Here is a 15,525-nt window from a genome sequence, read left to right as displayed (position 1 = left end):
AGTGTATTGCAACTTTTTTTTTACAAATATTTAGTTATATAGATCGCAATGTAAGCTTTTATGAAAGTAATGGCCCCTAGTGGATTCTTGTGGGATAAGGTATAGCTAAGAGTGCTCCAGACCAACCTTACGAACGTATGACTAACAGTAGGTATACGTAACTAAGAACGTTTCGGCAAACACGTATTAGCGATAAGGTACAGCTTAAGGTACAACTTAAGAACGACGTAGCGTTAAGGTAGTTTCGGAGAACGCAGCCCAGGTAGTTATTAAATATTGAAGTTCTTTATTACATTTTGCATGACTCTTGTGGTCCTCCATAGATGGGCATCTGAAAACAGCTTTTTATATAACTAAGCACTGCAGATGTTCACCAAGCGCTGTGAGAAAGACTATAAATATCCACCTCCATCATACTCCACGCAATATAACCTACTAGCCGGGGTTTTTTTTCTACTAGCCGGGTCTTCTTCTTTATTTGTCCAGAAGTGACGTAATGACGCAAAGACGTGCTCGAATTTCCCGCGAAAATCCACCAGTACCACTGGAATTAAAATCATTATTACAAGCTTACCGTTTTGAATCAAGCTAAGGCAAGCATATAGTTTTAAACACTGTCTGGTTATGTATTTTCTCAAAAATGTTTTTAGGCTATTTTTAAGCCAAAGTGCCGGACTGCAGCTTTAAGGACTAGTCTAATCCCTGACTGGGAAACTGCCCCAAAATGTTTTAGATAGTCTTCCACTGAAAAAGCCACAGCGGATTGAGAAAAACAACAAACACAAATTTTTAATCAACAACACATCTTCAAAAGATTTATTTTTAAATACAGCTTTAAATACATCGCACTGTCATGTTCAGTATCGTCTTTCATTGTCTGATCATTTGTGATTTTGTTTGTTACCAGAAATTATTTACTCCTTCATATAAAAGTGAAAAAGTTAAATCCATAAACCTGTTAAAAGCAACCAGAAGTATGATTAGGTATAAAAATGATTTTGTAAAAGTGTTGAAGTCAGTTACAGTCAAAAGATAGTATGACACACTGTATAAAAACTATTTTGTCGCCTTGCATTTTTAAGTACGATCAAACTGGCATTTTAAAGTCACTACAACTTATTGTTTTAAATTTTGACCAGTTGCTGTGAAATTTCTTAACCTACATCAAGAATTAAAGTAAAAACGAAATAGATTTTAAGTTATATTTACATATGATTATACGTTGTTTTAACTTATGAAACATAAGTTTTTATAATTTTAACACAAGTTATATTAATTCTTTACTAGCCAAAATAAAACAATTGAAGTTGAAATGACTTCGTAATAAAGCCAATTTAATTATAATAAACAATTTAGGGTGCAATTTTTTACAGTGAACCAAGCAGAACAGATCAAAACAATTCACATTTCAATTCAAACAGCTTGTGTACTGAATATAAGCTATTGCACTTTAAAGCTTTAAAAGTCCTCCTTAAAACAGAAAACCCCACATGTAGATCTCCCTGCGACACAGCAAGGACATTATGGACAGACAATCTACAAATGTTTACATTCATATACCACAATAAAAAATGGTAATCTTATAAAAATCATTTTAAAATAACCTCTTTGGCTGATTCTGTGTTTTTCACATCAATAATTTATTGAGATAAGGCACATAATCGCATTACAGTTATGTAGACCAGACAGACCCCATTCTGCCCCACCTACATCTGCAATGACCGTTTGTGGACAAGCAGATGTTGGAGTGGGTTAGTTATTCCAATATATAACCTTGTTATTAGCTCCTCTCCCTATGATGCATTAGTCAGCCTATTGGTCTGAACCATTATTCAGAAGGTCAGCAAAACAAGTGGGCCTTTGTTGCTTCTGTTTGCAGTGCCCCATGAAACAACTAAACAATGTCTGATCTTCACCTTTTAAAGCAAATAAATCACAAATAAAGGTTTAAAAAGAAGAACAGGTTTATCCTGTGGCCAAATGCCACCCTTTTTAGTTTAAATAAGCACCCTGTGAAGAGCGTTCTCAGTTACGCATGAAGAGATTTATCAGTCCGGCCTCATGCAACTGCTTCCACACCCTCATCTCCATACGCATGTCATGATTGGCATAAAAACGCACAGGCCCTTTTATTTTGTCATAGTAGTGGTCCGAGAATGAAGTCCAGTTTGGAGTCATGAACCCGTAAGCATCAACCTGGCAATAACACAAAATAATTACAAACTTAAAAGATAACACACTGTTGAAAACCGAGTGTGTTAATTGAGAGTCGCATGACTCTGACACACCCAGTCTGGTGAGTCTTTAGTATGTTCTTGCTTAAATATTCAACAGGGGTTTAAGAAAAATAATAGGTTGAGGGGGTGTGTTGTCGTGTATGTGTGTCCTGTGTCACATTCTTAAGCTTTTTAACGACAAAGGCTAACCTGATCACACGTATGAAGAGCAGCCAGAAGCATCACCGCTCCTGTGGATGGTCTGTAAAATTTTTTGGCACCTGTTCTCAAAAGGCGTGAATGCAAGAACCTGAAGAAAAAAAACTGCTGTATTAAATACAAAAAAGTAAATAGACAGAATGTAGATTTTAAAATGCGACCCCATCTTAATGAACGGCTTAATATACATTAATCTCTCAGTGTACATTATCCAAACCATGTTTAAAACTAAATACAAACTGATACAACATGCTCACCTGTTTCTAAGATAACGGACAAAATCCGGGTGGTACATTTTGAAGTTTTTCACCGTCACATTTTCACCAAAGTATTTAGGTGGTCTGAAAAAGATTAAATTAACATTCAAAACAAACATTATAATCAGCAACACAACCAACACATTAAAGAACAGGGTTCCCACAACTTAGTTTACTGCAGCGACACTTTGGGGACGCCTCCAGGGGTAAGTCCGTCTGAATGTGTTAGGGGTGGCACGGTTCACAAAACCCTCGGTTCGGTTCGTATCACGGTTCTATGGTCACGGTTCTCGGTTCAGTACGGTTCTTGTTGTTATTTTTTCTTTAAATTTTTAACACTCCAGAAATGTATTATCTTATTAATGTATCCATAATTTAGGATACAGTATTAAAAAAAAGTTATATCATGTAATCATGCACAAACTGAATTTGACTTTAAGCACATTATTGGGACCATCTCTGAGGAAAGCCAGATGAGATTTTGATAGAGCAAGAAGGAAGACATTGATGATTTCAACATGCTTTTCATTTATTTGGCAAAAAAGAGAATGTGTATTGCCATCTACATGAACTTTATGTGCATTTTTAGCACACAAAGATAACTTGCATTTATTAAAATGCCAACTTCAGTGTAGCTCAGATTTATCACTGAGAGGCTGCTTTAATACTGAGAGAATATGTGGACGAGAGAGAAACATAACCTTTACACCTGTAATATTTAAATCCGTCTCTTTTGACCACTTTTGACCATTCTGTCCTGATTACTTTGAGGGGCAATTTCTGAAATAAGATCGCGCAACTTTCACACGCTAGCAAAATGAAACTACGCGGAAATCAGCCGCTTTAATTTTATCAATGAAAGGCTAAAAATAGCGCTAAAGACGTAAAACAGTACCTCAGATTAGATAAATGGTCGGAGAGAAGGCGGTCTCCTGTGGCTGTTCGAGCACATTCAACCCATAGACTGCAGTTCAATCTATTGTTTTATTTCCGCTGTCATCATAGGTAACATTAAATAAAAATATGTTTCCACACACCAAACTTATACGACGCTGGCGCATCCTCCAACTGCGGGCAGACTTCCTTTTCTCTCCCACTTGCCATTTCTACACGTAATATAACCTGTAGTATTTATACTCCAAACCAGTCACCTCTTCTTTCGCGCGAAAGGGAAACACGCTATCTGAGGTCACATACAGGGCATGAGACTACATTGCGCATGCCATGAACCGTTGAACCGTGCGGTACACACGCGCTCCGAACCGAGACAAGCGAACCGAATGGTTTGGATTTTTTTCATGGACCGTGCCACCCCTAGAATGTGTATATCAAATTCAACCAGTGGTGAGGCTTAAAGAACAGACTCTCTGCCTTCAAACAAACAATAGACAAACAAACAACATGGGGAAAAAAACATTTCATCCTATCTATATATTTTTTTCTGCTTATAAACTCAGCAAAAAGCTGAAATAACTGCATCTTTGTAAAAGAATTTTGTTAGAGATCAGATTCAGAATGATTATCAAAACATACAGAGAGTTTCAAATTAGTAAGTAACATTTTGGCATCAGTTGTTTCATCATATAATAATCACGGTTTCGCAGATTTACATAAAATGTTTTATCTTAATTGACGAGATAACTCGTCAATAGCGCCGGGAAAGAGTTAAAGAAGGACAAAATGGATAAAGCAATGAGAGTTGGACTTGATCTGTTTGGAGGACACTAAAACTGTACTGGATGAGGACATATAGAGTATCTTTATAAAGAAAAAAATCCTTAATATTTACTCTTTGCTGCGCTCAGGACCATTTTCAATGACCGTATGTGTGGCGGCCGCTCTCATAAGAATGTAGTCTCGGTCGTGATCTGGCAAAAAAATGTATCTGGTCTCCTGTACAGAGGGAAATAAAGAGTTGGTGAGAGCGAATTGAATAATGAATATATAAATATATTTCTGTTGGAGAACTCCAACAAGAATTAATGACAAACTAAAAGGTGGTCTAGCTGGACACCACTGTTTACCTCGGTTACTGGTGGTCCCCTGTAGCCAAAGCGAGCATAACTACGCATGGAGTTTCGCATGGTGTTTGTTGAGAATGTATAAAAAGATGTTCGAGTTCCCACATCCTCCTCAAACCCCTTTAAAATCGCACCATTCACCCTAAAAATTGAAGAGAGAACCATTAGGGCTTTACATTAATGGACAAGATTTGAACAAACTAAGGGATCTGTCTCATTTTTAAATAGTTAAAGAAGAAAACAAATGATGATACAATTATAGGCTATATATAAATAATAATAACTTTAATTGGTAAAGTGAAATAATGTAAGTTTACTTGTTACATCTTGAAGTAATTTCACTTTTTACAGTGTATGACGTTTGAGTTATATTATAATTTTTAATTCATTTAAAGACATCGTTAAAAAAATGTGCCACTTTTCATTTAAGGAAGTGTGTGCAAACGTATTGTATTGCAAAGTAATTGAAAAAACAGTTGTACATTTTACCGTCATACCGTATTTTATGGTTAGTCTATAGGTGTTATATTCTCCCTTACCTGAACACATAATCATGCTCATCAATCTCTTTGCCTTTTTTTGATCCATTCAGTATTCCTCCGTTTCCCACCACGGCACAGCGGATGCACGGCGATCTGTTTTTCCTTTGCTCCCAGTCGTCAAACATTAACCGATTTGCGGGTGTGTTTAAAATCCCCAGTGAGCTATTCAACACTGTGAAGACACAAAAATAAACTTAAACCCATCTCATAAAATATAAAAATTACAGTGCTCATACAAAAAATAATACTTTCATTTATTATTATTATTATTATAAGTAGCTGATTTTCAAAAAAGTTTTTTGTTCTTTAAAAGGGTTCCTATCTAAAGTATGAAATCAATTTAAGAAATCTGACTTTAATTGTTAAATTACGACAACACAAACCATCGACAGAAACACTTCCCCAGCCATGAGTTCCACTATAACGTCTCAATCGCTGGTACTCTTCTGGAGTAAAATGCTTTGCCCACTGCAGGACTGGAATTGTTTGTAGAAACGTCTCAGAGAAGTTGGTATGAGGTACACGCTTTCTGATATTGTTTGGACAGTTCTGAAATAAAAATAGCAATAAAGAAACCCATTGAATTTTTTCCCATTTACTGAGTTTTGAGCAGCACATTTAAGGACAATTGAAAGCAGAATTTTGATATTTTACATAAAATAGTTTGAAAGTGGGAACAATTCTTTAAATGCAGGTAGTTATTTAGAAAATACAAACATAATGTAAAAATTATACTATTTAGTCTACTAGTCAATTCAACTTGCTAATTTTTGACTATTTGCTGTCACTCATACACTGTAAAAAGTTGGATCAACTTTAAAAATTGCTTGAATTAGTAACACCTAAAAATATAAGTTTATGGAACTTAAAATTTCACTTTAGGTGAAAAATTAGGTTCACTTTTTTTAAGGTGTTACAATTACAAATTAAAGTAACTTTTTAAGTTAAAGCAACTTTTTACAGTGTAAAAGATGAATAAGGTAAACTATTTCAACTTCATTGCAAGTTAGCAACTCATCACAAGTTAAGATTAAAAATGTAAAAGTTAAAATTACTTGAAAAAGCTAATTTTATTTTACTTTTAATTAAAATTTGAATTTTTTAAAATTTATTTTTTTCTTTGTACACTGTAAAAAAATTCCTTAATTTAAGGTTAAGCAACTTGAGTATTATTTTATTTCAACATTATTTTGATCAACTCCTTACTTTCAAGTTGCTTAAAGGAACAGTATGTAGGATTGTGGCCAAAACTGGTATTGCAATCACAAAACTTGTGGCTAAAACTGGTACTGCAATCACACAACTGGTGGCCAATACACAACATGACAACATAAACATCAGTTGAGGGCTGCAACTCCACTTTTTAAATGACAATATCCTGGCCGGCCCACTGTTCTGAGTGATATAAGTATTTGAAATAAAAATTATATCTTAAAGGACAAGTTCGGTATTTTAGACTTAAAGCCCTGTTTTCAGATTGTTTATGGTCAAATAGAATGGTTTTGACTGAAATTTCGACATTTTCGGCTGCCCTGAGAATTTTCGCGTGTTTGTGTTTCAGCTCAGACCTCTACAATGGGTTTATAGGTGCACTGGAACAATCCTTCCTAAAATGCATTAAACGTTCGTTTACAAAGACGTGAAACTCACCGAGTGGTCAGGGGTGTTCACTGATATGCTCACACAAAAATCGCTGCAAAAGATGCTTTCCAACAGCTGTTTTAGCATTCGTTGTTAACTTGTGGACCTATTTCCCCAAACGCCTCACACCCGTACATTCTTCCGCTTAGAGCTTGAATAATAGACACTCCAGCCCAGGTGGTGGCGCTAATCCGCCTTTGCCAATTGCAAGAATAGAAACAAAGTTCCCGGCGCGGAGTAATACCGTACCTCACAGGACGTCTAATACAGTCAATGGAGTTGGTAAAAACTACGATAAAACCTGTTGGAATGTGTCTTTTGGAGCGATTTTTGTGTGAGCATATCAGTGAACACCCCTGACCACTCGGTGAGTTTCACGTCTTTGTAAACGAAAGTTTAATGCATTTTAGGAAGGATTGTTCCAGTGCACCTATAAACCCATTGTAGAGGTCTGAGCTGAAACACAAACACGCGAAAATTCTCAGGGCAGCCGAAAATGTCGCAATTTCAGTCAAAACCATTCTATTTCATCATAAACAATCTTAAAACAGGGCTTTAAGTCTAAAATACCGAACTTGTCCTTTAATGTCTAGTGACATATCAGGGCCATTTTATGATTAATTTATATACATTTCTTACATACTGTTTCTTTAAACTTAATTTTTTACAGTGTACAAAGTGACTTGCAGAACTTTTCACGATTTTATGTGATTTGCCATAGTGGCGATATTTTCACTCAGTTAAACATGAATTCTGATAAATTTCATAAGATTCATTTATGGTCAATAAATGTCTTAAAGGAAACCACCACAGTTTTTCAATATTTTACTATGTTCTCTTACCTCAACTTAGATGAATTAATACATACTTATTTTTTTGTTCAATGTGTGCACGTTTAATATTTGTTAGCATTTAGCCTAGCCCCATTCATTCCTATGGCTCCAAACAAAAGTTTTATTTTGTGCCACCATACTAACTCATGTAACTACTCATGTCTTTAAATAGGGAAAACATAGACGTGTTTGGTGGCTTCTAAATTCATTCCTGTTTGGAGCCATAGGAATGAATGGGGCTAGGCTAAATGCTTACACATTCACAAGGTGCTGTACAAAGATTAAAAGTGCACACATTGAAAAAAAGATAGGCATGCCATGTATTAATTTGTCTAAGTTGAGGTAAGAACATAGTAAAATATTGAAATTACTGGTCCTGTTGTGTGTCTACTTTTATTTGTGTGCCTACACAAGTGTCAGATTTAGCTTTCGCCTTTTCCATTTCGATCAGAAGTGTAGTTTCTGTGAAACTTTTGTCATTTATATCATAGTCCCGCCTCAAATCAATGCTATTGGTCGAGCAAATGTCCCTATGTTGGGTTATAGTCAAATGTGATTTACTTGGAAGTTCTTCATTTGCATTTATCTGACTGGCATGCATTCAGAGCCTGCATGTGTTTTGTAATCTGAATAAAAAAGTTTTAAGTGCAAGCTTCTGCATTTCACTATAAACCCATTATAACACTACAGTATGAACTGACACTTACTGTTTGTGAAGGAACATCATCCACAGCATACTGGTCACCAAAAAAGTCTGCTACAGTGGATTTTACTGGGATGATTTTTGTCACATTTAAAGGCACTGTCCTGTAAGCGTTTGTGTTTGGTTTTGTAACGCGAGGTTGTGTGTATTTTGAGTTTGATGGATCTTGAAGCTCTGACTGATCAACTGAATTCTCCTCGAGATCTTCAGCAATGTCCGTTTTATTTTTAGAAGATAGTTTATTGACTGAATCCTGCTTCAGTTCTTCATTATTGTTCAGTTCATTTTCTAAAGATAGTTTATCGATCAAATTCTGCTTCAGTTCTTTAATATTGTTCAGTTCATCTTCTGAAGACAGATCGTCTAAATCCTGCTGCAGATCTTCAGTAATGACCTGTTCATTTTTAGATGATAGTCGATAGTCCAAAGTGTTGTGGTTGATGTCATTTTCATCAAAAACCCACCTGTGAGCATAAAAAACAACAGTAAGCAAACTGCGATTTATTAAAATCGTGTCATTTGCTTTTTTTAAATACTTTATTCCACCTCAATATGCATAACATGTAAACACAACACTTTTGCGTTGAGTTTTGATTCTCACAAGTGTAAAAAAAATTGGTTTTGTGGCTCTATCAAAACATTTCTTTGTTTGTTTAGGCATGCTAATCTGACGTAACAACACTGAAGTCGTGGCAACAATGGCTGAATTTTTGCAGGGAGGTTTTTTTGTCCTTTGAGTGACACCCTTCACCTTTAAAGAAATGAACTCAAATAAAGATGTGAATGAAAAACATGACAACCATTGAATTTCGTGCCTTTATTGCCTTTGTTTGCCATACCCCAGTATAACATAACTTATAAACCACTCTGGTATACCAGGTGCGGACAACCATGTTGGATATGCCTGTGATATACTGTACGTAACGTAAGCAACACCATCATGAAGAAACCAGGAAGCAAATGTTTGTTTACGGATTAATAAATCCCGAAACTCATTGCTTGGGTCCTGAAACTAAGCAGCAGCGTCAGTTTTACATCACAATACCCGTTTGATTTCGACAGTACTTCTTCGTTAAACCAAAATCTGGCATTGACTGATAATTAAATATTTTGCATTACAAAACAGATGACTTTTGTCTGCATGTATTTTGGTGGCATTTCTGAGTAATTTTCTCAGTGTTCATTACATCTTATGGATGAGAAACACTATGCATCTGCAAAACATTATTAATTAACATTAACGATACATATGAAGAGTTTGGTTCCAAAATGAGTTTCTGTTAAAATCAGTATTGTATCAGGTCAGTATTAAAAAGTTAATTCTTAATTTTACGCAAAATCCAATATCCGGCGTGTTATTCTGTCATCTTTTCTACATTTTTTCCCAAAATGCTATAAATGCCAGTCCTCCTTCTCAGTAGAATGCAATGAATCTGCTAAACCAATCACAGCGCACCATTCCACGCATTGAAACAACAATGGCAGCGCACTGAATTCACACGGAATCCTAGTTTTCCTCATCTTTGTACTTCGTGATCGATAAACAAACAAAAACTAAATAATAATTTGATGGCATTGATAAACCTGTGGTGGTTTTCTGTGGCGAGGAAGAAACGTAAGCCATCAAAATCTAATAATTTACGTGAGAGGCACTCAGGCAACAAAAAAATTACGGCTGTTGCTCGTTCTCCCGACAGCATCAAGCTTCTGTCATGCTAACACATTGACCCCAGGTGATCTTATGAAAAACTTTCCATTATTTTACTAAAGGTCAATGAAAATTGAGCAGGACCAAAACATTTTACAGCTGATCGCTGTCCAAAAAGTTCAGCGACGACGTCCCACGGATGACAGCAGCAATGACAGTGTTATTAATATGACAAAGTAAGTGTTTAGATTAATGCCAATAATGTTAATTTTTTTAAACTAGTATACCACTAGTCAACTAAATGAATATAACATGGCAAAGATGAATGCACATTTATATATTGATTCAATAGATTTATAGCATTTTGAAAAAAAAAACTTAATGCATTTTGCGGAAAAAATAATCCGTTTTTATAATAAATCTTTGAAAATTAAATTATGGATTTGAATTTTTAATGTTATTATAACCTAAAGATGCTATGTGAAGATTTTAACAGAAAATAGTGGTTTTCATCTTGTCACTTTCTTGTAATAGGAAACACATTTTTACCGAAATTAGTCAAAATGGATTTATTGCGTTTTGGAACCAAACTCTTCATATATTTATTATGATTCATGCAATATAATACCAACATAAGAATTTCCTAAATTTCATTCTTTTGAAGTTTGTGTTAAATAAATCACATGTGTACCTTTTTACACACTGTAAAAGCAAATAGCAAACATTTTTAAGTTGTATTTTACCGTGTGGGCTGCAGGCTTTTTAAAGCATGTCTGCGTTTAAATTAGAGCTTTGGCCTTTTAAAAGCATCCAGGGCTACATTTCACATCACAGACTCTACTTTCAGTGCAATAATAGCTCTTAAGGCCCTAAAACCAAACCAGAGTATTTCTTTGCTTGACTGTAGCCAAAAACCCATGGGTGTTACCACTTGTTATAATTCCACTTAATAGTCGTACACAGTAAAAAATGCAGCTTGAAGTTCATTCAACCTACTATTTTTAGTTTTGACATGTAATAAGTTGACATAACTCATAAAAACAAGTTGAAATTGTTTAACTTAATTTGTTAAGTTAAAGTAAAACAAAAATACATGTTGAATTTTTACAATGTAACAAACAATCGTTACAGTTGTGTCAGCCTAAGGATGGGGGCTGTCATCTCTGAACCTCGCTTTCCCTCAAAGTTTCTTTCTCATATTAGGCAGTTCCTTATATTGCCCACTTAGGGTTAAAAGACACTACCCATTGTAAAGCGTCTGACGCTTGTCTCCATGACGACTGCATGTTGAAATGATTAGCAGGGGGACTGTGCCTCATGATCTCTGCTCTCGAGAGACAACATGCAGATTATTTACTTCCTCAATATAACAAATAATGGCAGGCAGGCAACAGTAACCAAAGCAGGCAAACTTTAAATTAAATCAGAAACTATTAAAATTGCTATCGGCTTTCCATGTACTGTACGTTTCCATGTGTGTTGTTCTTTATAAACGTGCAAACATAAGTATTATAAGTAAAGCTCTACCTGTTGTGTTTTGTGTGAAACATGGTAGCTTTTTCCCATGGCATTTGGATCTGCAGTGCCATGCACACTACAAATAATGCCAACGATCCGATTCCCACCAAAGCTATGAAACATAGCAGCAGTCTCCGTGGAAGCTGAACCATCATCGTAACACTTTCCTTGCTCCCAAATTGCCAAACGCCTGGTCACATCTTAAGGACATGGGGGATTTGATGAAAACCGTTTAGAAAAAATTGTGCTCCTCAAGAACAACAACTTGGTAGAATCCGTAAATTTTTATTTGAGGCTTTCGCACTGGGAATCTTGTGCACCACGGAAGTTCTCTAGAGGGGAAAAATAAAATTGTAAGTGCACATAATCCTGCTTTAATTAAAGAGTCTAAAAACCAGGAAGAAGGGATCCAGATTTCAGACCTGGGATTAACTACTGGTTTGTGATGTAAACAAGTAGTGTCAAGGCAACTTCAGGATTGAAAAAGTGGAAGAATGAACAGTAATAAAATTCAAGGCACTACATGGTGCATGAGTAAAAGTCGTTGTTAGGATCTCTCCCAAGTGACAGATCTAGGAAACAAACATAACTCCCTCAAGGAACATTTCTCAAGGGCTTTTTAATGTCACATGTTTTATTATAGTACTTATTCAACATAAATATCTATTATAAATCAAATCATTTTGAATTAATGCACATCGAACTGTTATATAAAAACAATTATATTGAATGGGTGTCTGTTCTTGCAGATCCCGAAATACAACATTTCAATGCATCAAAGCACTCATTGTGATTATGAAGATAAATGTGTCACCAATAACACTCAAACAATAAGCTAACATCTTTAATGTAGTTTATTTTCTTTATCAGTTTATTCATAACTAAAGGATGTTTTTAAAAACTCTATATGCAGCATTGAAACGTTCTCAGCTGAAATAGCAGTTTTTGATATTATTGCCTCCCTAAAATGATTTGCTCTGTTGGTATTCTTATCGCTTTCGTTCTAAACCCTCTGCGTAATGTAGTCTTCATTCACACGCACAATTATCTGAAATCCTGTTCGTTTTGTACAAATGTGGAATGACAGGAATGCCATTTGCTTTAATGGGTTTTTGTGAGACTGGGGTGTTTCAGAAACTTTTATTTTGCTTTCTGGAGCTCAGAATAGACCATGAGTAATGTCTGAAGACGACTGCACTGTAAACCAAAGTCCATTTTTTAAGGAAGCTTTTGAACTGCATACAAGCTCTTAAATAATAATAATAATAATAAACTATTTCTAAGTGATTAAAATAAACTAAAATAGTTTAGTTTTACCTACTTATAAATACCCATGTTTTCCATAATAAAGACATTTTACAAAAACTTAGTAACTGTAACCATGAGTATTGTTCAAGAACAGCTTCCTCATCTTTACACTCAAAAAGAACTACTTAAATACACAAAAGACATTTAAATCCAATCAAAAATATCTCATACCTTAAGGGAAACTTCTGTCAAGCGATGAAAGTTGGATTCGGGCAACGCTGAGCTCAGTTTTACAACTCAACTCTAACAGGCACAGTCACACAGAGAGGGGCTTGAGAGGCGGCCCTATTGTGAGATGAACAACAGCTGCTAGGAAGTCGTTCACTCCCCTATCCCCTCCCCCTAAAAAAAAACAACGTATGAGGAAGAGAGAGATGGCTACGTACCACGAGCAATCAGTCATTTGAAAACTGACAAGAGACTTGACCAGAAAAACTACAAGCTTTTTTTTACTTTTGAAACAAAACCCTAAATACACAAACGCTCCTATTCAGGAACTAAAAAACAGATGCAATACAAAAAAACTAAATTGCATGCAGAGACAAGCAGAAAACAGCGTTTTAAAAGTCGGTCTATTTTAGTTTGTAGTTTTTTTTTATTTCCACGTCACTACATACAAAGGACATAATGGTTGCATGGGGCTAAAAAAAAAAACTTTAGGATTTTGCACAACCCTTTCAGTTTCGTTTCAGGTCAAACTTGCATTAATCTGCTATTGCACAAAGGCAAATGTAGCTAACCACATTAAAATAACTGAAGCTACAAAGCTGATGAATTTTCTGCAGATGAATTACTTTTAAAGTAGTCATTTTGTGGACGCTAAAAAAGTAGTTTAAAACCTAATCACATTTTTTTAGTTTTTCTTTAAATGTCATGTGCTGCAGGGTGTGACACAAATTACACACATTTCCGTGATATGAGGTCATAAAACTTGAAAATACCATGAGACACTTCACATAGAGAGGACACAAAGACCAACGAAAGCTGAGAAAAACAACACAAGTTTATTTTAAAGATTTATTGTCTTACTAACAATCCAAGCATATATTCTTCACTGTTCACAAACAGCTACTAATCCTGATATACAAAACATAGGAAGAGGGAAAAAAACAAATAAGGGCTACATGTTTATTTACATAAAACAAGACGAGACGAGACGTCATAAAAGCACAAAACATGAAAGAAGTTACCCTCCGGGAAGGCAAGGGCAACTGACTAAAATTTATTAAGATAACAATAAAAGTAGTGTTTTCACTTCATAGTCAGAGTAAAATGGCGACCGGCGCTTGGCTCTTAAACAAAACACACACACAAAGAAGTGTTCATTGGCACGAGTGGGACTGACACGCACCAGCCATGCCAACCGCGCTGCCATCAGACGGCGTGAAGACAGCCAAAGACCTGCATCTGCTGCAAAAATTCACTTCTAACCTTCAGACAACGTATTTGAAACATTCTCAGAATGTTTATAGCATGAAACCTTACACCTAGGCTCCAATAAAATGCATCCAACTGACCTTGTATGCACATACAGAGTTGGATTAAATTAAAAATGACTAAAAACTAAAATATTTAAATTTTTTACTTAAAGTGAGAAAAAAAATCTATTTAGCCGTTACCAATTGAAGTCATTTTTTAAGTTGATCAAACTTTCCTTTTTACAGCATTTCATGAAATAATGCTTAATATACATCTACCACACCTTCAACTAATACTTATGTGCCCGGGCAAAATGCCAGCTTGCGGTTTAGTGAAATTGTTCTTTTGTGGCATGTAAACCAGAGTTTAGATCACAAACCTGAACACAATAAAATGAAACCCGATCTGTTTGTTTTGGGAAATAGTCATTATTAAACAGGAACGAGGGAGTGTTTACTCCGATCGGAGTGTATATTCAGCTTAGTTCGCTGAACAAAACACAATTCAGGAAACAGGACTTAAAACCCATTGAACAATGATAAATCCAATGCATTTTCAGTTCGAGAGAGAAGGTAGAAAGATTGGTCACGTATTTTTTCAATTCAGTTTGGCACCGATCAACGAAAGTTAGATAAAACGTATTTAAGAGGAAGGTAACCATAGACACAAAAACTTAAATTGAACATTCAGAATCAAGAATACAAGGCTCACATTCACTGCTTATCATTATTATAACTCCTCTTAAATAAATCTTAAAATACTGTTCGGGGGAAAATAAATAATTAATCTTTTTGTCATTTCATGCGTTGCGCAAATGTTTCTTCTTTTGTTGACGCACATCCTGACGAAATACATTAAGTAACAAAGAAGACCAGCGAGTTTGAAACACCTACCCCAACCGTGACTTCTATACGGCATTTGTCTCGTCTCGTCTCGTGGGTATGAAGCTTGTTATACATTGCAGAGAGACTTTTAATTGCGCTTGAAACCACAACTATGTCACAAGTGCAAACCGTATCTGAATCAATAGTTACACGAACAACGTTCCTAACTAAACAATAGTCATTTACACAGCCAATACCGCCAACGGAATTCAATTTGTAAATGATGAATAGATGACATGATGAATTGATAAGAATGCTCTTCAAACATCACCCAGTCTAAAGCTAACAACATGTCAAATTTATTTAGCCCCAACTA

The 15,525-nt window shown here is 35.4% G+C and overlaps 1 protein-coding gene across 1 annotated transcript; it reads right to left on the bottom strand.

The window, feature by feature from the left end:
- Positions 1 to 769: 769 nt before the first annotated feature.
- Positions 770 to 13,220, bottom strand: LOC135744542 (alpha-N-acetylgalactosaminide alpha-2,6-sialyltransferase 2-like). Its single transcript, XM_065262748.2, has 10 exons — positions 13,078 to 13,220; positions 11,608 to 11,930; positions 8,437 to 8,896; positions 5,639 to 5,804; positions 5,253 to 5,427; positions 4,717 to 4,855; positions 4,482 to 4,585; positions 2,693 to 2,776; positions 2,427 to 2,526; positions 770 to 2,196 (listed from the first exon to the last, which is right to left on the bottom strand). Exons 2-10 carry the CDS (start codon positions 11,751 to 11,753, stop codon positions 2,026 to 2,028), a joined length of 1,545 nt encoding a protein of 514 aa, XP_065118820.2. The 5' UTR covers positions 11,754 to 11,930; positions 13,078 to 13,220; the 3' UTR covers positions 770 to 2,025.
- Between the last annotated feature and the right edge of the window lie 2,305 nt (positions 13,221 to 15,525).

The sequence above is a fragment of the Paramisgurnus dabryanus genome, chromosome 1 (assembly GCF_030506205.2).
Source record: "Paramisgurnus dabryanus chromosome 1, PD_genome_1.1, whole genome shotgun sequence".
In the NCBI taxonomy this organism is placed as follows: Eukaryota; Metazoa; Chordata; class Actinopteri; order Cypriniformes; family Cobitidae; genus Paramisgurnus; species Paramisgurnus dabryanus.
The sequence above is the reverse complement of the archived record's forward strand: the minus strand, read 5'-3'. Positions and strand labels throughout refer to the sequence as shown.